Source organism: Myotis daubentonii, chromosome 14, assembly GCF_963259705.1.
Source record: "Myotis daubentonii chromosome 14, mMyoDau2.1, whole genome shotgun sequence".
NCBI classification, from domain to species: Eukaryota; Metazoa; Chordata; class Mammalia; order Chiroptera; family Vespertilionidae; genus Myotis; species Myotis daubentonii.
Window position 1 is genome coordinate 23,038,421 of NC_081853.1, and position 25,631 is coordinate 23,064,051.

General features: G+C 46.4%; 1 protein-coding gene across 3 annotated transcripts; it reads left to right on the forward strand.

The window, feature by feature from the left end:
• Positions 1-920: 920 nt before the first annotated feature.
• Positions 921-25,379, forward strand: CPNE9 (copine family member 9). 3 transcript variants are annotated; one of them, XM_059663475.1, is made up of 21 exons: positions 921-1,362; positions 1,865-1,905; positions 2,024-2,070; positions 2,177-2,280; positions 2,725-2,761; positions 2,973-2,975; positions 3,283-3,359; positions 8,323-8,386; positions 8,502-8,605; positions 8,844-8,948; positions 10,369-10,410; positions 10,733-10,808; positions 10,920-10,973; positions 11,380-11,441; positions 12,197-12,243; positions 13,149-13,330; positions 13,607-13,734; positions 21,973-22,075; positions 22,719-22,776; positions 23,161-23,234; positions 24,968-25,379. In XM_059663475.1, exons 1-21 carry the CDS (start codon positions 1,295-1,297, stop codon positions 25,151-25,153), a joined length of 1,662 nt encoding a protein of 553 aa, XP_059519458.1. In that variant the 5' UTR covers positions 921-1,294; the 3' UTR covers positions 25,154-25,379. The 3 variants fall into 3 exon arrangements, with proteins under 3 accessions (XP_059519458.1, XP_059519456.1, XP_059519457.1); XM_059663473.1 differs by lacking the exons at positions 921-1,362; positions 1,865-1,905; positions 2,024-2,070; ... (1 more) ...; positions 2,725-2,761; positions 8,323-8,386 and having other exon boundaries at positions 2,842-2,975; XM_059663474.1 differs by lacking the exons at positions 921-1,362; positions 1,865-1,905; positions 2,024-2,070; ... (4 more) ...; positions 8,323-8,386; positions 8,502-8,605 and having other exon boundaries at positions 8,892-8,948; positions 10,678-10,808.
• Positions 25,380-25,631: the final 252 nt, after the last annotated feature.

Sequence of the window (25,631 nt, forward strand, 5' to 3'; positions counted from 1 at the left end):
GGCAAAAAGTTTTTCTCCTTCACCTAGGAGGTGCTAATGTGTACTATTTTCTAAAAGAGGTAAGTGGTTGTCTGTGTGGCCATCCGCAAAGGGAACAGAATTGACGGGTTTATAGGATCCAAGTCTGAAACGACAGCAAATTATTTCAACTATAAATTTTCCAATTCCATGTAACATGCCTGTTGTTGAAAAGATTCCTCCAATGATACCACATTTTTTTACAGAGAGGAAGGGAGAGGGATAGAGAGTTAGAAACATCGATTGATCATCTACCTCCTGCACACCCCCTGCTGGGGATGTGCCCGCAACCAAGGTACATGCCCTTGACCGGAATCGAACATGGGACCCTTGAGTCCGCAGGCCGACGCTCTATCCACTGAGCCAAACCAGTCAGGGCTCCATTGATCTTTTGAGAGAGAGTGGAAGAGAAAGGGAAAGATAGAAACATCAATGTGCTCACATCGATTGGTTGCCTCCTGCCCCGACCAGGACCCGGGCCAGGGAAGGAGCCTGCAACCAAGGGATGTGCCCTTGACTGGAATCGAACCCGGGACCACTTGGTCCGTAGGCTGACACTCTATGCGTTGAGCCAAACCAGCTAGGATGAGCTCTGACTCTTAATACAAGAGAGGTCATTGGTATGAGTGCGCAGAGGAAGCAAAACATACTTGAGAATTTACTGTGTATAACACCTTGTGCCAAGTCCTTTTCATGGATTATCTCAATAAAATTTCACAACAGCCCCAAGTAGGTGCTATAATGGCCTTTCTACTAATGAGACTGAGCCACAGAGATGTTGAGTAACTTGCCCAAGGTCGCACAGCTAATGTGAACAAATGTGTGACTTTCTGTTCAGAGACCTAGGAGGGCAGCAGTGGGAGGGGGAGAAGCAGATTGTTGAGGGAGGGCTTAGGTAGAGGGAAGGTCCCAATAGCCCATTAGGCGCCCCAAACCCTTCAGCGCTGTGGATAGCTCTTCAGGAGGCATGGGATTTGCCCCAGAAAAATGCCCTGGAAGGATTCTCCCAAGGTGTAGGTTGGAGGGGGTCTGGGTAAGGTTCCCGGACAGCCCGAGGCTGCTCCAATGGGGCGGGGGCCCCCCGCAGGGCTGGGCGGGGCTGTGTTGCCTTCTGGAGTTGCTGCCCGCGGCCACAGTCCAGGCGTGAGCGGCGGGAGAGCGCACAGTGCTGGAGGGAGTGCAGCCGCCACCGCGGCAGCACAGGGGCCGGCCCCGCCGCCGCCGGTACTCCTAGCCCTCCGCCGCTCCGGCCACCCGACCAGCTGAGAGACCAGCCATGTCTCTCAGCGGAGCCTCTGAACGCAGCGTCCCCGCTACCAAGATTGAGATTACCGTGTCCTGCCGGTGAGCTGGCCAGCTGGAGAGGGCGTAGGCACTGCCCAGCCCCAACCGGCTCCGGGGCTGGGGCGGACAGGGGCTAGACCCGGGGGGAAGAAGAATCTGGAGCAGGAAAATCGTGGATGCAGACTCCCTGTTAGGGGAGGGGGTTTCCTTGAACAGTCCCACCCGCAAAAAATGGGCTCACTTAGCCTGCGGGTTCAAGGGATGGGTCGCGGGGATCCAGTAGATTCTGGGCCCCAGGAGGACAAAGTTCTGGGGCTAACCCTCATTCCTGGGGACACTGTGGACACGGACCTGTCCAGCCCGCAGGGAAGCGGTCCTTGGGCTGAGATTTCCGGTGCTGTCCAGGGTGCTAACAACGCGGACCCAGGCTGGATATAGGAATGAGGAAGGGAGGTGCGATTGGAGCCCCATGCCTCCCCCGGGTGCCCAACTCAGGGCCGAGTTGAGGCGGTGGGCTTCAGAATGACCCACCCTCTATCCGTCTGTCTGTCGCTTTCTCTAGGAACCTGCTGGACCTCGACACCTTCTCCAAGTCCGACCCCAGTAGGCGGCACCAGGGCGGGGTGGAGGGCAATTCGGTGTGCGGGCGCGACAGAGGAGCGGGGAGGGGGTGCAGACTGACCTGACGTCCTTCTCTCCCCGCCCCCACTCCCGCCTGCAGTGGTGGTGCTTTACACGCAGAGCCGGGCCAGCCAGGAGTGGAGGGAGGTGAGTCCGCGAGTCCTCTTTCAGCCCAGAGCTGCCCCGGGGAATCAAACCCCAGCCCACTTTGCAGGCTCCACGCTGACTCTGAGCACCCCCACCCCCTATCCAGTTCGGACGGACCGAGGTGATCGACAACACGCTGAACCCAGACTTCGTGCGCAAATTCGTCCTTGACTATTTCTTTGAAGAAAAGCAAAACCTGCGCTTCGATGTGTGAGCCCCGCCCAGAATTCTGGCTTGGACCGCCCCCCGACCTGAAATTCTGGCTGGCTACACCCCCACTTGGCATCCCGGGCTAGTTCCTTCCCAAGGCCCAGTTCGGTCCCACTTAGAAGAGGGGGGTCCACTCTAATCTTAACTCCGCCCCACGTCGGCTTCGCCCTGCCCTTAGGTCACATCCAATCCAGTTCACTCCCAAGCCCACAACTCTGCCCACAACTCTGCTCCCTCATTTGGCTCCACCTGCGTCTAGGTCCCGCCCCCGCCCACAGCAGGCCCTGATTTGGCCTCGCACAGGTCTGACCCTCTGCGACTCTGACGCCTACCCCAAAGGAGATCCCGGTTTAATTCTGGCCGCAGTTTTAACCAGCACTTGAAACTCGACCCCCTATCCAGGCTCTCCCCCCCCGCCCGACGCTGCTCCTACTCTCTTTCCAGGTACAACGTCGACTCCAAAACCAACATCTCCAAACCGGTGAGCGAGCGTCCCCTCGCGGTCTGGGCACACGTGCGTCGCTCAGGGTGAAACGACCCTCTTTGGAACCCTCCTACCTCTTAACCCCGACTCTACCTTCTCTGGTCCGAACCCACCCTTCCCGGCCCTTCTCCGGTTCCTGCCTCGGCTTCCCACCTGTGCCTCCTACTCACTGCTCGTCTTTCTTCTCGGCCGCTGCTGGGTCCTGTAGAAGGTGAGGCTGAACCCGGCTGGGCGGAGTGGGGAGGGTGGAGGTGAGGGGTGGGATGGCAACATGGAGAGCAGCTTAAAATGACAGGACCAAGAAGGGGAGCTTGCTTAGGGAACACCCCTCCTCGCCCCCCGCCCCCCGCCCCCTGCTCATTTAAAGCACCGGCTGGGCGGTGGTTCTTGCTATGTCCCGCCTCCTTGAAACACCCTGGTCGTTGTGGCTGGGCTGGTGTGGCCTCTTCTCCAGGGCTGGGCTGGGACTCTGCACCCCCAGCCTCTCCAGGCCTCGCTGACTCCATGTCCCTGTGCAGGATTTCCTGGGACAAGCGTTCCTGGCCCTGGGAGAGGTGATTGGAGGCCAGGGTAGCCGTGTAGAGCGACCCCTCACGTAAGCTGAACTGGAAGGAGTGAGGGGGGAAGGGTGGGTGCCTCCAAATTCTCCTCCCAAAGATCCTGCTGACCTGGTAGTAGAAGCTGGGATTCCCCCTGGTCAGGAGCCTTCAGTGGTTCCCATCATCCTCGAGGGGGAAGCTCTAATCTCTAGGATTGTGTTAAAGTCTATCTCAGGCCTGGCATGTCTTCTCTCTCTCCTCACTGGTTTTCTAAGTCTTTCAACCTATAAGGTCCACTTCCAAGCTCTTCTCTTCCATGAGGTTTCCACTCACTAAGTCAAGTCCTCTGGAATTTCCATTATGTACTAAATATTTATTAGCATGTTTCATATGCCATTCCCTGTGCTAGATACCAGGGATATATCCATTTCACAAATATTACTGGGCATATACTCTGTCAGCCACTGTTTAAGGGGCTTAGGCTGTAATGTGAACAGAACAAAGGTTCCTGTCCTTGGGGAGCTTATACTAAGGAGTGGGGGGGTGAGACCTACAAAATAGACATAATAAGTAAATTACATAACATATTAGACAGTAAGTGCCATGGTAAAAAGCTAAGTAGAGCAGAAATAGGGGGATTGAAACAAAATGGTTAAGTGGGCCTCTTGGAGAGGTAACTTTGGAGCAATGACCTGAAGGAAGGAGGGGAGTGAGCCATGCAGATGTCTGGAGGAGGAATGTTCCAGGCAGAGGAAACTGCCAGTGCAAAAGCCTAATATGTTCAAAGAGCAGCAAGAAGCCAGTGTGGCTGGAGCCAGGGGAGCAAGGGGAAAGGAGGAAGTGATGTGGGAGAGTTAACAGTGAGGACCTTATAGCCATTGTAAGGATTTTAGCTTTTGCTCTGAGTTGGAAGTCACTGGAGAGTTCTAAGCAGAGAAGTGACATAATATGACAATGCTTTCAAAGTATGATGCTGGCTGCTGGGTTTAGAATAGATCTTGGTACAACAAAGGTAGAAGCAAGGAGTCAACTGGAAGGCTATTATAGTAGTCCAGGGAGGTAGCAGTGAAGGAGGGGAGAAGTGGTCAGATTCTGGATATACTGTGAAGGTGGAGCCAACAGTTTCTTGACAGATTGAATATGGATGTCAGAGGAAAAGAGGAGTCAAGGATGACACCAAAGCCTTTGACTTGAACAACAGGATGACCGAGTTGTCATAAACTGAGATGATTAAAAAAAAAAAAAAAGTCAGGGAGAAGTAAGTTGGTGGGGAATTCTATCAGAAGTTCAGTCTGACTTGTTGAATTTCATAATTTTTATTAGACATTCGAATGGAGATGTCAAGTAGACAATAAGATACATGAGTCTTGCCCTAGCTGGTTTTGCTCAATGGGTAGAGCATTGGCTTTTTGACTGAAAGGTTCCAGGTTCGATTCCAGTCAAGGGCACATGCCCGGGTTGCCGGGTTGAGAGCTTGATCCCCAGTACGGGGTGTGCAGTAGGCAGCCAATCAATGATTATCATTGATGTTTCTCCCCCTCCCTTCCTCTCTGAAAACAATAATAAAATTTTTTTAAAGAAGATACATGAGTCTTAGATGCTCTTTAAGGCCATAAGACTAGATAAGTGGAGAGAGAGGGTCAAAGACTGAGACCCCATGAGATGGAACTAGAAGAGGAGACTAAGAAGAAGCATTAGGTGGTGTTGTCCTGGAAGCAAAGTGAAAGACTTGGATCAAGGAGGAAAGTGACTACCATGTCAAAAACTTCTGCATGTTAAGTAAGGTGAGAATTAGGAATTTGCCAATGGACTTAGCAAGATAGAGGTCACTGGTGACTCTGACAAGCATAGTTTTGAAGGAGAGAGAGTTGGAGAAATTTAGAAAAGAATGAAGAGAAGGGAGTCAAGGAATCTTTCAATGGGCTTTGCTGCAAAGAATAGAAGAGAAAAGGAGGGGTGGCTAGAGAGGAAAGTGAGGTCAAGAATAGTTTTGTGGCTGGCCGGTGTGGCTCTGTGGTGAGCATCAACCCATGAACCAAGAGATCACTGGTTCGATTCCTGGTTAGGGCACATGCCCCGCTTGCGGTGTGCAGGAAGCAGCTAATCAATGATGTTTTCTTTTCATCGATGTTTCTATCTCTCTATCCCTCTCCTTTCTTCTCTCTCTAAAAATCAATTTTGTAAAAAAAGAATAGTTTTGTAATTTTTTAACATGAGAAAAATTATACCACATTTGTATGTTAAAGGGAAAGACCCAGTGGAAACTGAAGTAATAAAATGAGAAGAAATTGCTGGAGTGATGCCCTGTGTAGGTAGGCAAGAAGATGGGAATGTAGCACACAGTGGAGGGGTGAATAGACACATGCATAGTCATTTATAGCATTGGTAGGAAGATGGTTGTGTGTGTGAAGATACCGGAGGCAGAGGAGATGTGGTGGGTCAGTGGACATTCTCTTCTGGTTGTTTCAGTCTTGTCAGTGAAATAGGAAACAAGGTCATTGGCTGAGAGTGAGGATGGGGGAGGATGGTTTTTGGGTTTGAAGAGAGTAAAGAAGGAGTGAAACGGCCACCTAGCAGAACTGAAGAGTAAAGGATCTTGGGACCTGTAGTCTGACTATAGACGGGCCCTCTTGAGGTTTGTGGTCATGCATTTATAATGAGACTAGCTGGCCAGTGTTGTTCAGTGATTGAGCATTGACCTATGAACCAGGAGATCACCGTTCAATTCCTGGTCAGGGCACATGCCCGAGTTGTGGGCTTGCTACCCAGTAGAGGGTGTGCAGGAGGCAGCTAATCGATGATTCTCTCTCATCATTGATGTTTCTATCTCTATCCTTCTCCCTTCCTCTCTGAAATCAATAAAAACATATTTTAAGTATATATATATATATATATATATATATATATATATATATATATATATATATAATAAAATAAGACCAATTAGAGCCCTGACTGGGATATCTCAGTTGATTACAGCATCATCCCAATATGCCAAGGTTGTGGGTTTGATCCCAGTCAGGGCACATACAAGAATCAACCAATGCATGCATAAATAAATGGAAGAACAAGTCTATGTTTCTCTCTCTCTCAAATAAATAAATAAATAAATAAATAAATTTTAAAATGAGATCAGTTAGCATGATTATATGTTTTCCTCTGGTCATATCAGTTGTATCGGTGCAGTATGGGTTGGGCAGAGAATTGGGTTTAACTAGAGCAGTGGTTTCAACAAATAAGTATATTAAAGTGAGAGAAGGACAAGGGAAAAGGGTAGGATGCAAGGTAGTGACTATTATAATCACTGACTGGAATTTACATTGGGTGAGGAGGTGAGAGAGAACATCAAGAAGGTGAAAAGCACCCTAACCGGTTTGGCTCAGTGGATAGAGCGTTGGCCTGCGGACTCAAGGGTCCCAGGTTCGATTCCAGTCAAGGGCATGTGCCTTGGTTGCGGGCACATACCCAGTGGGAAGTGTGCAGGAGGCAACTGATTGATGTTTCTGTCTCATTGATGTTTCTAGCTCTCTATCCCTCTCCCTTTCTCTGTAAAAAAAAATCAATAAAATGTATTTAAAAAAAAAAAAAAGGTGAAAAGCAGTGAGAAGGCAGTGGGATCAGTGACTTTGTCCTGGATGTGCAGGTGAAGAATCCCTGTACTCATCACACGTGTCTTTTTAAAGTACAAAAAGTCAAAGATCGAAGAAGCCAAATAAATGGTTCAAAATTCTCATTTTAAAAATGGGAAAAATCACATAACAAGTTGGTGCCAGGACTTGAATTCGGAACACTTCTGACCTAGCTTTCCTCTCCCATACTTGGGATCCTTTTGAGGATCAGGGTTCATAGGTCCATGTAAACAAGGTTCCTGACTGTTTGGAGACCCAGTGCAAGTTGGAGATAGATGTCCTGGTATGCAACCTTCATGCACATGGGTTAGGAGAGGTTAAGGCTTCCCTTGTCTTTTTTTGTTGTTGTTAATCCATTGATTTCTAAAGAGAGTGAAAGGGAGGGAGAGGGAGAGAGAGACATATCAATCGGTTGCCTCCTTCAGTACCCGACCTACCAGTGCTGGGGATCTAACCTACAACTAAGGTACAAATGCCCTTGCCTGGGAAATGAACCTACGACCCTTCGGCGGTGCACAGTCTGAAGCTCTAACCACTTAGAAACACCGGCCAGGGCGTCCCTTGTCTTTTTTTTTTTTTTTTTTTTAGTATATTTTACTGATTCTTCACAGAGAGGAACGGAGAGGGACAGAGAGCCAGAAACATCGATGGGAGAGAAACATCGATCAGCTGCCTCCCACACACCCCCCACAGGGGAAGTGCCCGCAACCAAGGTACATGCCCTCGACCAGAATCGAACCTGGGACCCCTCAGTCCGCAGGCTGACGCTCTATCCACTGAGCCAAACCGGTTAGGGATTTTTTTTTAATATGTTTTTATTTATTTTAGAGAGAGGGGAAAGGAGAGGGATAGAGAGATGGAAATATCGATGAGAGAGAAACATCATCGATCTGCTGCTTCCTGCATGCCCTCAACTGGGATTGGAGCCCGGCAACCGGGCATGTGCCCTGACTGGGAATCGAACCAGTGACCTCTTGCTTCATGGGTCACGGCTCAACTACTGAGCCATGCTGGCCAGGCTTCACTTGTCTTTTATATTTCACTCTTCACAGTCTTTGGAAAGCACAGCATCTTTGATCTGAAAAATAGACCCTTTACCCTAGGTTTGGATAGAAATTCCAGGACTTTTAAATCCTATGTCTTTCTCATTATACCATTATGAGATGCCCACCTAGGTTATATTAGCCCCAAACAAGACTATAGACCCCTACCCAGTCAAAGTTAAGCCCTTCCCCACTAGGAGCCACTCAGGACAGAAGGGGACACACTCAGGGGACTGTCAGTAAATAGCAAAATGAATCCCTTGGCCCACCCACCCAATCCCAGATTGGCCACCCCAATCCTTGTTGCCTACTCTCCCCCCTCACAAAGAGGCTTTTTCTGCTTCCAGGGGTGTACCAGGAAAGAAGTGTGGGACCATATTGCTGACCGCAGAAGAGCTTAGCAATTGCCGGGTTAGTAAGGGCCACATGCTAGACCCAGAAGGCTTGCTTCTCTCCCCAAACTCCCTTTAGTGGACTGTCTGAGGCTATGGGACAATCGAGGTCAACAGCCCAACTTCATCCCTAGGACATTGCTACCATGCAGCTGTGTGCAAACAAGCTGGACAAGAAGGACTTCTTTGGGAAATCAGACCCCTTCCTTGTGTTCTATAGGAGCAATGAGGATGGCACGTGAGTCACTACTCTCTCCAGTGGCACCTAGCCTCTCCCACTGTGACCATGGGCCCATTAGGGTTCTTAGGTTGGGCATCATAGACTCCACCAGGACCTGAGTCCAGAATTCATTCAAGGAAGCACACAACATGTGCTTAACAAGTGGGAGAATCCCCGAAATCTCTAAGAGTATCAGGCCTTCTCTCTGGGCTCAGTCCTACCCAAAGGCAAGTTTTAATCTCTTGCTCCTCTCCAGGTTCACCATCTGCCACAAGACAGAGGTTGTGAAAAACACATTGAACCCCGTGTGGCAACCCTTCAGCATCCCTGTGCGGGCACTGTGCAATGGAGACTATGACAGGTCTGCTTCAGCATACGCTAGGGAGTAAGAGGACAACGGCATGAGAGTGGGGCCCCAGAATGATGTCAGAGAGTCATAATAGTGTTAGAGGATCCTGCTCAGTGAGACAGTTTTGGGCATGGAGATGATTGGATGGAGAAGCAAATGGATAGCCACATGGATGGATAAGTGAATGGATGGACGGATGGACGGACGGATGGATGGATGGATGGATGGATGGATGGATGGATGGATGGGCAAATGAACAAATGAGTGAGAAGATACATGGGTGGATCGTCAGATGGATGTATGTAGAATGGTGAATTGATGGGTGGGAATATGGATGGGTGTTATAAGAGGATTGATGGATGGGTAGAAGGGGAGATATATGAATGGATAAGTAGATTGATGGCTGGATTAGTGGATGGACAGATTATGTATAGATGAGTAAATGGATAAATAGATGGATGGCTATATGAGAGATTGGTGGGGTGGATCTCTCATTGGTGGACTAGAGAGGCAGAGGGATGATTGGAAAAGCAGGAGGATAAATAAATGGAGTGATAGGTATTTTGATGGGTGGACAGATGAATGGATAGTAGATGGGTGGATAAATTAGTTGATGGATGAGTATAAAACAGATGGACAGGCTGACCATATAAACTAATAAATGGGCAGTATGAAGATAGGTGGGTGGAAAGACGGATGGGCACAGACATGGTTATAGATGAATGGAATATAGGATGAACAGATATCAGATGGTCAGATGTTTGGTTGGAGAGATGAATGGACAGGCAGATGGATGCTTGCATGCATCAATGAGTCAGTGAATGGCTGCATATATAGTTAGATGGATGGACAAAGATAGGAATTAATATGTAATTGGATTGGCGAATATATGGGTAAATGGGTGGCTAGATGGATAGATAGATGGTTGAATGGACTGCCACACAGATAGATGGACATATGGGGGTGACTTAGGCATAGAAGTTAAGAACAAGGTCTTTGGAACCAGGATGTCTGAGTTTAATCTCAGCTCAGTTATGATCCTTAGTCAAGTTACTATTTTGTTTTGTTTTTGTACTTCAGCTTCCTTATCCAAAAAGTAAGAATAATAGTACTTACTTTATAAGGTGGTTGATAAATGAGACAATCTGTGAAAGTTCTGGGAACAATGCTTGGAATATAGTAGGATGTGGTAAAGAATAGCAATAGTGGTACAAAGAGCAGCAGTAGTAATAGTAGTACTGGTAGTGGCAGTAGATAGTTGGGTATTGTGCATGGATTGATGAATGAATAGATAGAATAGATGGACAAATGGGAGGAACGTTGATGGAAGGACTGATGGGTAGATGGGAAGATAATTTGTGTATGGTAAAGGTGGGGGTGTCTCTAAGATTTGTCATACACACCCAGCCTATCTTTATCTTTTGCATTTCAGAACAGTGAAGATCGATGTGTATGACTGGGACCGGGATGGAAGGTAGAACTGCCTTCTCCTGTACTTAACCCAAACAGTTCCCTATAATGTGTAGTACCTTCACTAGAACCCCCAAAGTGGCTTTGGGAACCAGGAAGGGTGATGATAGATACCAAGACCTTGGGTACAACTGATCCCCTCAGTTGTCTCTCTAGTACACGGTCTCTTCCCTTCTCTTCCCCTTAGCTTGGCCATTCTTCTGGCCCTAGCACCAATGCCCTACAGCTCAAGTAGAGTAAGAGGATAGTGAGAATAAAAGTCTGTTTTTAGGCCTGGTTCCAAGCCAGCAGCAGCTGCTACTCACCCACCCCTGGCCTCATTGCAGCCATGACTTCATTGGTGAGTTCACCACCAGCTACCGGGAGCTGAGCAAGGCCCAGAACCAGTTTACAGTATATGAGGTGAGAGCTCCAGCCCTGCCCAGGTTGCCCAGGTCATCCCTCATCCCAGTGTGATCAGTCTGTAGTTCCCTCCCTCGGTTTCCCACCATCACTGTTATCTTTCTCACTTAGGTACTTAACCCTCGGAAGAAATGTAAGAAGAAGAAATATGTCAACTCGGGAACTGTGAGTGCTCCCTGGAGCTTTGACCTTCCCTGGATCCTTCTGTGTCTATCTCCATTGACATAGCATGTTGGGGGTCCCAAAAGGCTGTAGGTACACATTATTTGGATTAGTAATGTTGAGCACAAAGTGGCACCATTAAGTTTTTCCTCTTTTTTTCTCAACTGTGGAAAATTTTTGATCTTTACCCTTTTTGTAGAATATATTTTTTAAAAATCTAAATTGTATTTCCCAATTTAATATACCTTTGGAAATCCAAATATGTTTCTGACAGCTTCCTCTTTTTGCCCTTTCCGAAATTGGAGAAGGTGGGTCAGGGTGTGGCAGGGGTGGCATCATGGGTCTCTTTCCCTTCTGCCACGCCAACTGCCCTTTCCAAAGTAGCAGGGCTGCCTTTTCTATCCCACAGGTGACACTGCTCTCTTTCTCTGTGGACTCGGAATTCACTTTTGTGGATTACATCAAAGGAGGGTGAGTTACAGGCTAAGCTTTGGGATAAACAAGTTCCTCCCAGTTCTGAGCCTCAGTTTTTTTATTTATGAATTGTCAGGGTCCAATGAGATCATGAAAACAAACTTAAAACACTTGGCATACTATAACGCACTCTGTAAAATGCATAGTGTCCTCGAGGCTTTGTCCCTGGCTCTCAGACTCCCTTGAAGTCATGGCTTAAATGAGGCCACGGATGAGCAGCCCCTGGTGCTGGCTTAGAGCCAGTCCTAAGATTCCAGACCAGTGGTCTTCAAAGGTGGCCCCAGTAATCTGACTGGGGCCTATACAAAGTTATGTCTAGGCAAGAGGGGAGAGGTCAAGGGAGAGGGCAAGCCCAAGCAGACTATAGGGACATTCTGCTTGGTTCAGTGGAGGCAGGCAGACCTGAGAAAGGTACTTTGCTTCTCTGATCCTTGCTTTTCTCCTATGTAAAATGGAGATGTTAATTACTACTTTCAGGCTATAGTAAGGGTTAAGTTAAACGACACGTAATACACTTTTCATACAGTAGGCATTTAATTCTGCTACCCAAAGTGTGCTCCATGGACCAGCAGCATCTGCATCACTTGGAAGTTTCTTAAAATATAGAATCTCAGGTTCCAATCAGAAAATCCAGATTAGAATATATATTTTAATATGATCCCCAGGTGGTTCATATGCACACTAGTGTTTGAGAAATCCTGGTATAATAAGTATTGGTCCCTCACTTCTCAATCCATCTATTTCCCTGACAGGACCCAGCTGAACTTCACAGTAGCCATTGACTTTACAGCTTCTAATGGTGAGGCATGGTTTGGGGAATGGGATGTGGAGGAAGTCCTTAGGATTAGTCTGGATTCCAAGCTAGGGATAAGAGTTCATGTACCCAGTAAGCCGAGGCTTGAGGCAACGCCCAGCGAGGCTGGTATTAGGCAGGAATGTTGGGGAGAGATTATTGGGCGTAAGGGTGAGCAGAGGGTATAGGAAAATAAGTGTGTGAATGGATCAGGAAAGTTGAAAGGACAGATAGTTCAAGAGGTGGATGAGTAAATGAATGAATGGTAGAGAATAGGGGTATAAGGACAGATGGATAGAGGAATGGGTGGTGAGTGATGACTGGTTGGGTAGACAGATGAACAGAGAGGGTAGATGTGTTCGTAAGAACAATAGGATGCATGGATGAGTATGTGGGTGGGTAAATGGACAGATGTTTAAATTAGGGGCAACAATGGGTAAGTAGATGGGGAATGAATGAGTGGACAGGTGGATGGATCCATATGAGGATAGGCAAGTGAATAAATGGAATGGATGGTTGGACAGATGAATATGGCTGTATGGATGGATGGAAAAGAAATGGCAGGTGGACAAGTGGATGGATGGATGGATGGATGGATGGATGGATGGATGGATGGATGGATGGATGGTTGGATAAGAGAATGAAAAGGCAGATGGATATAGGTAGACAGATGGATTTATGCTAGTGGGTGGGTGAATGTGTGGATAGGTAGATAAATTGATGGATAAATGTAAGGGTTGGTGGGTGGACAGATGGACAAATGAATATATGGATGATTGGATAAAATAATAAGGGAATACATGGGTAAAGGGTGGATGAATGGATAGATGTATGGATGCATACCAGGATAGGCAGATGAATAGATGCATGAGAAAGGTGACTATAAGGCTGGGGCTCCTGTGTCCCTACAGGGAATCCCCTGCAGCCAACCTCCCTGCACTACATGAGTCCCTACCAGCTCAGCGCCTATGCCATGGCCCTCAAGGCAGTGGGAGAAATCATCCAGGACTATGACAGTGACAAGCTCTTCCCAGCCTACGGCTTTGGGGCCAAGCTGCCCCCAGAAGGACGGATCTCCCATCAGTTCCCCCTGGTATGGTATGGGCCAGAGCCTACACTCCATGCCCTGGCATCTGGTCCACCCAAGTTGACAAATTTCTTCTATTTACATTTCTTCTAAGGGTCATGGACCTGCAGAGGAGCAGGAAGCTATGATAGGGGAGAAGAGCAGGGAGGGGGAGCAGGGCTGGTGTTTGGTGGGCGGGGCATGAAAAGAGAGTGATGATAAAACGAAGGAGTGAGCTTGGATCAGAGCACTACTGGGTGTACCCTGCATGGGCCCAGCCCAGCAGGGCATCTTCCCTGACAGAACAACAATGATGAGGACCCCAACTGTGCGGGCATTGAGGGTGTGCTGGAGAGCTACTTCCAGAGCCTGCGCACAGTGCAGCTCTACGGGCCCACCTATTTTGCTCCTGTCATCAACCAGGTGGCCAGGTAAGATAACTTGATGGAGTTTGAGGAGAACAAGGGGACCCAGACAGGGGACTGACTTCCCAAGGATAGTTAGAACCATTCTTAGTGAGCTTGGGCTTTGGGAAGAGGGTGAAAGTTTGTGTTAGCCAGCCCTTGGTATAAAGAGGTTATAAATGCCTTATTCTGGGTCAGAGAGGGTATCAGCAAACTACCCCAGCCCCACTTCCTGGGAACAACTGAAACATCAAGTTTGGGGGAGAGAAAGGCCTATAGCACAACAGTTAAGTTACAAGCTTTGGCATCAGATCTGGGAGTGATCCTGTTTCCACCACTCACTATGCGACTTATGCAATTTAGCCTCTCTAAGCCTCCATTATGGGTGTAATAATGGATAACAATAGCCCCTTCTTTATAGAGTTATTGAGAGGTTGCAATTAGATAACAATGTAAGAATTATTAGCACAGCCCTGACTGGTTTGACTCAGTGGATAGAGTGTTGGCCTGCAGACTGAAGGGTCCCAGGTTCGATTCCAGGCAAGGGCATGTACCTTGGTTGCGGGCACATCCCCAGTTGGGGGTGAGCAGGAGGCAGCTAATTGATGTTTCTCTCTCATCGACGTTTCTAGTTCTCTATTCCTCTCCCTTCCTCTCTGTAAAAAATCAACAAAATATATTTTTTTAAAAAAAGAATTATTAGTACAAAGCCCTGGCTGGGTAGCTCAGTTGGTTAGAGCGTCATGCCAATACTCCAAGGTTGCAGGTTCAATTCCCGGTCAGGGTAGATACAAGAAGCAACCAATGAATGCATAATCATAAATTTAAAAAATTTTAATGATGGTAAAAAAAGATAAAATAATTATTAGTACAGTGTCTGACCATAGTAAGTGCTCAATAAAAAACAGATTAAAAAACATAAGAGTGCCCTAGCTGGTTTGGCTTAGTGGATGGAGTGTTGGCCTGCGGACTGAAGGGTCCTGGGTTCGATTCCAGTCAGGGGCACATGTTGCAGGCTTGTTCCCCTGTGGGGGGCATGCAGGAGGCAGCCAATCGATGGTTCTCTCTCATCATTGATGTTTCTATCTCTCTCTCCCTCTCCCTTCCTCTTTGAAATCAATAAAAATATATTTTAAAAAATAAATTAATAAAAAATATAAGAGTATGCCCTGGCTGGTTTGGCTCAGTGCTTAGAGTATCCGCCCATGGACCGAAGGGTCGTGGGTTTGATTCCTAGTATGTACCTGGGTTGCAGGTTCATTCATTTCCCTGCCTGGTTCGGCACATATGGGAAGTAACCAATTGATGTTTCTATCTCACATCCATGTCTCTCTCTAAAATCAATAAAAACATATCCTCAGGTAAGGATTTAAAAAACAAATAAAAATATGAGTAACCCCAATTTTTTAAACAGACTTTAAATATGTTTTTATTGATTTTTTAGGGAGGGAAGAAGGGAGAGGGAGAGGGAGAAAGATAGAAACATCAATGATAGAGAAACATTGATCGGCTGCTTCCTGCATGCCCCTACTGGGGATCTAGCCTGCTACCTGGGCGTATGCTGACAGGGAATCAAACCAGCAACCTCTTGGTGCATGGGTCGATGCTCAACCACAGAGCCACACAGGCCAGGCAGTAACTCCAAATTTTCAGAATAAAAATAAACAAAATAAAGTCCAGATCACATATCAAATTATTTTGTAAATGCAAATTAAAAATGACAGTACTAAAACTAAACATGTGTCAATAAACACAAGTTGGATAAGCTCACCTACTAAAGGAAAAATACTCTCTGATTAAACTTAAAAATAAGTCATACTAGCCGAAACCGGTTTGGCTCAGTGGATAGAGCGTCGGCCTGCGGACTGAAAGGTCCCGGGTTCGATTCCGGTCAAGGGCATGTACCTGGGTTGCGGGCACATCCCCAGTGGGAGATGTGCAAGAGGCAGCTAATCGATGTTTCTCTCTCATCGATGTTTCTAACTCTCTCTCTCTCTCTCCCTTCCTCTCTGTAAAAAATCAATAAAATATATTTAAAAAAAAAAAATAAGTCATACTAAATGCTGAATTGAAGAGACCCAACTAAAACTAAGTACCTCAGAAAGCTTGAAAGTAAAAATATGAAATAAAGAAACAAATCTAGCCCTGGCTGGTTTGGCTCGATGGATAGAGTGTTGGGGTCCTGGGTTCAATTCCAGTCAGGGGCCCATGCCTGGGTTGCAGGCTTGATCCCCAGTGGGAGGTGTTCAGGAGGCAACCAATCAATGATTCTCTCTCATCATTGATGTTTCTATCTCTCTCTCCCTCTCCCGTCCTCTCTGAAATCAATAAAATATATATTATAAAAAAAAAGAAACAAAATTAATAGAAGTGGAAGGATTTCAGGGAGATTTATATGTCCATAGACTTCCTTTTTCCCTAGTAAAAATTTATTTTTTAATTCATAATAAGGATGATAGTAACATAACACATAACATTGCTATGGAAAATTTCAAGAATGGAGAAATAAGAAATCACCCAGAATACTGCCCAACATATATATATGTATTTTGACAGTCTTTTCCTTATGCATCCAGAATTGCAGTCAAATTACATATAATATTTCACTACTGATTTTTTTCACTTAATAGTAGAGCCTGAGCATATTCTTTAGTTGTTATTAAACAGACTTCTTAAATGTTATCTTGGACAAGGTCACTCATTCATTCATTCATTCATTCATTTAATAAACATTAAGAAGTCCTAACCGGTTTGGCTCAGTGGATAGAGTCGGCCCACAGACTGAAGGGTCCCAGGTTTGATTCTGGTCAAGGACACCTACCTCAGTTGTGGGCTTGATCCCTGGCCCTGGTCAGGCTGCGTGCAGAGGCAACCAATTGATGTGTCTCTCTCACATCAATTTTTCTCTCTCTCTGTCTCTCCCCCTCCCTTCCACTCTCTCTAAAAATCAATGGAAAAATATGCTCGGGTGAGAATGAACAAATAAATAGATAAACATTAAGAAAAGGAGCAATGTAACATGAATGTGGAGTCAGACTAGCTCATACACACACTCTACCTCTTATAGCTGTAAGACTCTGGGCAAGGCTCTTAACCTCCCTGTGTCTGTTTCCTCAGTTGTACAATGGTGATAACAATATCCATATCACAGGGTTGTGAAGACTAACTAAGTTAACATCTGTCAAGCACTTAGAACAGTGCCTGCCACATCATAAGTACTATAGATGTTAGCTATTACTGTTACTATTATTATAGTTATTACTATTCAGAGGGCATCAGCTGTGAGCTCAGTTCTCTGCTGAGGCACTGGAGACACACAGATGAATCAGATTTAATCTCTGCCCTTGGGAGTTCCCACCGTGGTGCAAGAGACAGAAATATAAATAAATCATTACCTTCTGTAGGCTAGAGCTTCCCAGACTTTTCCAGCAAGTCGCCTGTCAGCAAAGGCAAGTGACTGCTTCCCCCAGGGGAATCTGGGGGCACAGCTGAAAGCAGCCAGACTGAAAATGTCTTTGAAGTCCCCATATTTTATCTTAAAAATTCATACACATTTTACATTCTTCTCACACTGTGTCCATGTTTGCTTTAATTTAGAAAAAAAAAGTGTTTTAAGTGTACATAGAGTCATCTAGCTTTATCCACATGATCATACAGTACAATGGATGGGACATGTATTCTGTTGCCTTGGGTCCCCCTAGGCACACAACCTGGCACCCAAATGGGTGTGAGAACAGCCCATTTCAGTGGGCGATATCCTAGAAGGCAGAGGGAGAGGAGGGGAGGGTATAACCTAGTCTGAGAAATGCAAGGCAGCCTTCTCATGAAGGGGGCTGCCACTCTGGGTCTAGAGGGCAAGTTGAACTTTATCAGAGAATGGAGTAGAGTAGGTCTGACAGAAGGACCACATGTGAAAAGCACAGAGGTGTGAAGGGGCAAGCTCAGGAAAGAGTGAACAGTATACTAGGATCATAATGTGCCATGCATGTGGGATGGAGGAGTATCCAAAGAACAGCCTGGGAATGGAGAGAGGGCATCAAGAGCTCAGGCTTTAGGCTCAGTTGGTCAAGCATGGAGTTGGACCATGGCCTCACCATCCCTTGGGGATGCTACTTAATGTCTCTGAACTTCAATTCTCTCATTTAAAAAATAGGAATAAAAATGTGCCTACCTTATAGAATGATTATAAGGATTAAATTACAAGTGTGCAGCTAAGGGTGTTTTTTAAAATATATTTTTATTGAAGGGAGAGGGAAAGAGAGATAGAAACATCAATGATGGAGAAAGAATCATTGACTGGCTGCCTCCTACACGCCCCCTACTGGGGATCGAGCCTGCAACCCTAGCATATGCCCTGACCAGGAATCGAACTGTGACCTCCTGGTTCATAGGTCGACACTCAACCACTGAACCATGATGGCCAGGCTGCAGCTATGATTTTTTTTTTTAATTAAATCTTTATTGTTCAGATTATTACATTTGTTCCTCTTTATTTTTTCCCCCCATAACTCCCCTCCTCCCAGTTCCCCCCCCCCACCCTCCGCCCTCACTCCCCACCCACTGTCCTCATCCATAGGTGCACGATTTTTGTCCAGTCTCTTCCCACATCTCCCACACCCCTTTCCCCCCCAAGAATAGTCAGTCCATTCCCTTTCTATGTCCCTGATTCTATTATAATCAACAGTTCATTCTGTTCATCAGATTATTTATTCACTTGATTCTTAGATTCACTTGTTGATAGATGCATATTTGTTGTTCATAATTTGTATCTTTACCTTTTTCTTCCTCTTCCTCTTCTTAAAGGATACCTTTCAGCATTTCATATAATCCTGGTTTGGTGGTGATGAACTCCTTTAGCTTTTCCTTATCTGTGAAGCTCTTTATCTGACCTTCAATTCTGAATGATAGCTTTGCTGGATAAAGTAATCTTGGTTGTAGGTTCTTGGTATTCATCACTTTGAATATTTCTTGCCACTCCCTTCTGGCCTGCATAGTTTCTGTTGAGAAATCAGCTGACAGTCGTATGGGTATCCCCTTGTAGGTAACTGAGTTTCTTTCTCTTGCTGTTTTTAAGATTCTTTCTTTATCTTTTGCTCTTGGCATTTTAATTATGATGTGTCTTGGTGTGGTCCTCTTTGGATTCCTTTTGTTTGGGGTTCTCCGCGCTTCTTGGACCTGTAAGTCCATTTCTTTCACCAGGTGGGGGAAGTTTTCTGTCATTATTTCTTCAAATAGGTTTTCAATATCTTGCTCTCTCTCATCTTCTGGCACCCCTATAATTCTGATGTTGGTACACTTGAAGCTGTCCCAGAGGCTCCTTACACTGTCCTCGCATTTTTGGATTGTTTTTTCATTTTGCTTTTCCGGTTGGATGTTTTTTGCTTCCTCGCATTTCAAATCATTGATTTGATTCTTGCGCTCCTCTGGTCTGCTGTCGGGCGTCTGTATAATATTCGTTATTTCAGTCCGTGTATGCTTAATTTCTAGTTGGTTCCCCAATATAAGATCGAGGGTCTTATTAGTTTTCGTGTAGATCTCATTAAGTTTATCGGCAGCTTCTAAACAGTTCTTGAGAGACCTTAAAAGTGTGGTTCTGAACTCTATATCTTCCTTTGACAATTTTGTCCTGTTTCTTTGTCTTCACATTTTGTTATGCTTCCTTGGTGCACCCCCTAGTGGTCTTTGTTCGAAGTCTTATAGTTAAATCTTGATTGTTGTAGCTAATTCCAGGGAGGGTTTGACCTCCAGGCCAAGTGGCTATGAGAATCAGCTGTGTCAGCAGTGAGAGAACTTCTGTCCTCTAGGGAGGTGCTAATCTAGCCTTTGCCTGAGGCTATCCGGCAAATGCCTCTGTGCAGGGCTTGGGCGGGGCAGGTCGCACAGGATCAACAGGGTGGGCCCGAGAGAGCAGTTATGGCGGCTCTCAGTCCTGTCCCCAGGGGCTCTACCTCTCTGAGTCCCAGCACCCGCTGCAAAGCTGGGAGAGAAAGCTGCACTCGCTCTGACCGAAGCCAGACAGTCCCGCTTCTCCTGTTTGAGTCTGGGTCCCTAAAGACTCGCCCGGATCTGGTGCTCAGAGTCTGCAACTCCCTCCCGATTGAAAACAACAACCGCGCCCTCTGCCGCCAGCTCGCTCCGCACACTCCGCACCTCAGAATTTGACTTCAGCACTGCGCCTCCTCTGAGTGTCCGTGTGCGTTTCTCTTTCCTCCTAGTTGTAGGACTTCCACTCAGCCAGCGTTCCTGTGGTTCTGGGTGATGTCCCTTCCGTTTTTTGGTTTCACTTTTGAAGTAGTTGTTCAAAGCAGCAAACTCCGGCGTTAACCTATGCCGCCATCTTGGTTTCCGCGAGCTGGTTTTTTCTTCTTCTTCGGGACTGCAGCTATGATTTTAATGATCATAGATGACTCTTCATTTTTTACCATCCAGTAGCCAAGTGAGGCACAGACTGGCCTCCCCAGCCAGTCACCCATCTCAGAGGTCTAAATGGCCTTGGTAATGCCAGGTATCTACAGAGATGTACCTCCCAAGCCCCCAAACCATTCCATGCCTCCCATTGCCCCTGGCTCACAAATCCCTTCATGTGTGGGCCTTCACCCACTGTACCAGCCTCATCTCTCTCCTGTAATCCTATATATGCCACTAGAACATATATCTTGGTTTGCACATGCAAACCCTCTCTCTGGAACACTTTTCCTTTTACCTCCCCTCCCTCCTCCCACTCCTCTCTGCTACCTTGGCAACATCTTCATCTGGCTAACTTGTACTCATTTTTGTCTTAGGTTAGATGTTATGTCCTCAAAGCCCTAACCTCAATGTATCATAATGGTGTAAGCATTCATCTCCCCAGGACAATATCCTATTCTCTGCTGCATGCTTAGCACTGAGCTTGGTGCCTGACACACAGCCAGTGTGCAATGATATCTGTAAAATCAGTGACAGGAAATGGTCCCAGTCCAGGCCTATGAAGAGGCTGTGGCCAGAATTCAGAAAGGGAACAGGGGCTGCTAAGGAAGATTATAACCCAATCCCACCCTAGGCACTGGGAAAACTGAGCCATGGCTATTTGAATTCTCCACCATGCTTTCCTCTGGTTTTTAGATATTAGGCTTAAATACCAGCACAGTCCAATAGAACTTTCTGTGATGATAGAAATGTTCTGTAACTGTGATGTCCAATATGGTCACATATGGACACTGAACACTTGAAACATAGGGTGAATAAGGAACTAAATGTTTAATTCTATTTAACTTAATTCACTTACATTTCAATAGCCATATGTGGCTAGGAATACTTTAATGGATAGTGTAGTTCCATCCTTTCCAGCACACACAGGGCTTGAGAATGGATGTCAGGAGACCTGGCTCTACCATGGCCTTTGTGCTCTCTCAAGGCCTTGTTTTTCGAATATGTAAGGTAAGGGGACTGGACTCAATTACTTCTGAAGTCCTTTTCACATGGAAAAATCTTGGATTCAAAGATTAATGGTCAGAGAAGAAAAAGGAGTTCTGAGAACAGCAGTTATACTGACCGGGGACCCAGCAGCCCAGGAAATGGGCTGTGTTCAGCAGAGGGGAGAAGGGAGTGAGGTGAAACAGGTGAGATGAGTGAAGAAAGGAGGCCTTCAGCCTTTGGTCATGCTCTTGTATAAATTCCAAAATCTTCCCAGGGGCAACAAAGTCCTGTGTGGTCTGGCTCCTGCCCCACCTCAGCCACATGGTCCCGTCTGTTTCCCTCACTTTCTAGGCTCCAGACAGGGTGGGCTTCCTTCAGTCCCATCACAGGACCTCTGTCCATGCTATTCCTTCTACCTGGACTGATCCCCCCTTCATTTAACCTCTCCTTCATTCTCAAACATTGTTTCCTTAAATAAGCCTTCGCTGATTCGGACTATGCCAGGAATCCCTACTATACACCCTCACAGCAGTGTCCTTTTCTAACACAGCACTCATAATAAGTGTAATTTTATACCTATTTCAGTGATTCTTGAATCAATATCTGCCTCCCATTGAGAGGGCTGGGATAGACTTGTTTTTTCTCGTGGTGTACCTTCAGTGCCTAACACAGAACCTACCATATTATGTGCTCCACAAATGTTACGGGCAGACAGTGGCAGGCACTCAGGTCTGGGGAAGGAGCATGAGCTTCAGAAGCCCCAGTCCTTGCCTGGCACTTACACGCTGCCTGTGGAAGCGCTATGAGTGGGGTGTTCTCATTGGTCTCTCTGGGCTTTCAGCTGGATTCTGTTCTTGGCCTCTCACCCAGGGCTGCAGCCAAAATCTCTGATGGTTCCCAGTACTATGTTCTGCTCATCATCACCGATGGAGTCATCTCTGACATGACACAGACCAAGGAAGCCATTGTCAGTGTGAGTCTGAGGAGGAGGACTTGGCAGGGAGGGGTCACTGTTAATAACTGTGAAGGGACTGAGATTTTAATTTAATATTTATTAAATTAAGGAATACTTGTCAAGAGGTTTAAAGCTAACAATTTAGCCTGCCAGTTTCATGAATGCTAGCAAAAGACACAAGACTTGTGGAACAGGGACAAAGAACTCTGTTATTCCCAGCAATAGCAGTAGCTCGAGTATCAGCATTTTCTCTTATTCTCTAAGCCCCAATTCCCACAAGATGATGTTAAGAGGGCCAGATGACACCTGCATCCAGTCAGCTGCATTATAGAACAGAAACCCTGGGTTTAGGAAACCCCTGTGTTTTATGATGGGCAGTAATGTTTGGAAGACAGGCCTGGGTGCCTAGTTTCTCCACTTTGTTCCAGTGTGAGACATTTTATTATACTGGGCATTAAACAAAGGTGCCCTTGGCTCTAAAGAAAGACACTATATCTTTAACATGCAGACATCCTTGCAAAAATAGTCTGGAACAAAGGAAATCAGTGCCTCTACTTGCACGATGTGCAGAAATATAACACATGCACAAAAAATTGCTCTCAACAGTCACCTCCCTTATTATGGCTACTGACCCCAGCCATTCATCCTCTTTCCCTCACAGGCCTCCTCACTGCCCATGTCTATCATTATTGTTGGTGTGGGACCAGCCATGTTTGAGGGTGAGTAGGATGGGGGTTGTCCCTGAGTGGGACCAATAATTGGGGAAAATAAAGGAGAAACTGGGCACCCAGGCCTCCCCTCCACAAAAAATACGATGGATGCCTGTGTTGGACCTTGGCCAAGTCACAGACCTTTTCTGAACCTGTTTCCTCATCATAACCAAGGCTGTTGATCTGAATACTTCCCTCTTGGGATTCCTGGGAGGATGGAATGTGTGGAAAGGCATAATAATAATAATGCCATAGCAATGCCTAATAATTGTAGGACTTTGACAATCACAAGGCATTCTCATGATGACTCTGAAGGGGAGCTAAGACGGAAGGGGCCGCATGGGTTGGTTGGTGTGGGAGAGGTCAATCAGCTGAGGGGTGTCTTTTTTACAGCAATGGAAGAGTTGGATGGTGATGATGTCCGTGTATCCTCTAGGGGCCGCTATGCTGAGCGAGACATCGTTCAGGTAGACCTGACCAGGGAGAGGAAGTCATGGAGCTGAAAGGCATGATGGGAAGGAGAGACTAAGTTGGCAGCCATTCTTTCTTCTGCCTTCTTAATCACCCACCTTTCACCCCTCACTCTTTTAGCCCTCCTGCTTTCGCTGAACAAAATCTTGGTGAGAAACAGGCAGGTTGCTATAGCCATTATGGATCCATAGTGTAGATCCCCAAAGCCTCTGCCTTCTAATGGAGGCAGCCAATAATAATCACACAGCCGAATATCTCATTAGGTTGTGATAAGTGCTCCAGAGGAACAGCAAATGCCACTGTGAGAGTCTATCACAAGGACCTGTCTTAGGTAGGGTAGTCAGGGAAGGCTTCTTTGAGGAAATTACATTTGAGCTGAAACCTATAAGCATTACAGGCAGAGGGACAGCATGAAAGAAGGCCCTGAGGCTCAGAAGAATTGGTCCAATCATGGAAAAGGCAAGAAACCAGGGTTAACGGGATCACAGTGAGTAAGAGAAAGGGGTAGCCAAGGCTATGCCGATCATGGTGAAGATTTGGGGGTTTTGTTCTTTAAAAATAGGAAAGCTCTTGAATGATTTCATATAGGGAAGTGAGATGGTCAGACTTCCATTTTAAGAGGACCTCTGCTTCATGGAGAGTGGACTGTAGCAGGGCGAGAGAGAAGGGCGGTAGACCCATTAGTGAAGAAGCCTTTAAGTAGTAGAGGGAAGGCAATAGGGCTCTGGATGGGAATACAGTGGGGCCTTGACTTACGAGTTTAATTCGTTCCGAGACCGAGCTCGTTAAGGAGCTCATTAACTCAAATTACTCTGTCAACTCAATGCAAAAAATCGGCCGAAAGACAGCTGGTATCTCAAAAAACTCCTTAGTCAGGACACTCGTAAGTCAAGGCCCCACTGTAGAAGCAGTGAAGATATAAGCAGGTTCAAACGATTATTTAAGAAAACGTTTACAACAGCTGATTATTTGATTAAATGGTGATGGTGAGTGAGTGGGGCTTCAGGATGATTCTCAGTTTTCTAGCTTGAGCAACTGGGTAATAGTCCCATTAACTGGGAAGGGAAAGCTGAAGGAGGAGCAGATTTGGCAGAAAGGATTAGAATTCAGTTGTGAACACATTGGATTTGAGGTATCTAAGACAACTGAATGGAGATATGATACAAGCAATTAAATACGTGGTTCTGAACATTTAAGAAGAGGCTAGGGATGAATATATAAACTTGGGAGTCATCAGGGAACAGTTTTTAAAGTGACGGGAGTGTATAAAATCACCTAGGAAGAGACTTGAGAGAGAAGGAACCAGGTTTAGAGATTAGCTCAAACTCAGAGGAATGGGAGGAAAGGGAAACTTACCCAGAAAGGCAGGAGAAAATCCAGCAATGTGGTGTGTCAAGAGTGGGATGTGTCCCGGAAGATCATAATCAAATGTAATGGAGAGAGAAGTAAAATGAGGACTGACAATTACTACCCATTGGACTGATTTGGGAACATGGGGCTATTGACAACAGTACCAAAAGCAGTTTCGGTAGATTGTGTGAAGTCAAACTGGAGTGAGTTGAGGATGAATAGAAGGTGAAAAAAAAATGGGTGGAAAGAAAGCAATATCCCCCAGGTTAGAGGGATATTTGGAAAGAGATGTTAGGGGTCAAAGAGGAAGCCTTTCTACTGCCCCTCTTCCCCACTCCCTTGGCCACCACTCACACCTGATTGTCTGTGCCTGTCCTAGTTTGTCCCATTCCGAGACTATGTCGACCGATCAGGGAACCATGTGCTGAGCATGGCCCGACTAGCCAAGGATGTGCTGGCGGAGATCCCGGAGCAGCTGCTGTCCTATATGCGCACCAGGGACATCCAGCCTCGCCCCCCACCGCCTCCCAACCCCAGTCCGACCCCAGCCCCAGAGCAGCCCTAAGGAGCCTATTTATCCAATGCCTGCAATCTGCCCACCTGCCCACCCACCCACTGCTTCTGCTGAAAGCCAGAGGCACCTGGAGCCCTGGAACCCATTGGGAGGCCAGCTTGGAGGATCAGTGCTGGCTGGTCAAGTCCTCCACTCCCTCACCCACAGAAGGGCCTTGCACTGTCACCACCTCCCTGCCTTCATGCCAATAATAAAGCTGATAATAATAATTACTCTACCTCTGTCTCATGGGTCTTGGGGAGGGAGATTAGGGGACCCAGGGCCTTGGCACCGCACCAAAAGGAGGGAACAAAGATTGCTTCAGCTAGGGTTTATTCCCATCCGAATACACAATCATCCAATCATTTCTTCAGACATTCTTGAAACACTTTCAGAAGGGATAAGTAAAACTGTGTATATGTTTTTGCTGACAGAGGAGACAGGCCATAGGGTTCATCAGACTATTTTTTAAAAAATAGATTTCTTTATT

Bases quoted from the DNA above. Each gene is read 5' to 3' on its own strand.
- CPNE9 (XM_059663475.1), top strand. From the start codon at position 1,295: ATGTCTCTCAGCGGAGCCTCTGAACGCAGCGTCCCCGCTACCAAGATT. The intron at 1,906-2,023 runs GTAGGCGGCACC...TCCCGCCTGCAG, and splicing joins CTTCTCCAAGTCCGACCCCA to TGGTGGTGCTTTACACGCAG. The intron at 10,809-10,919 runs GTGAGAGCTCCA...TTTCTCACTTAG, and splicing joins ACCAGTTTACAGTATATGAG to GTACTTAACCCTCGGAAGAA.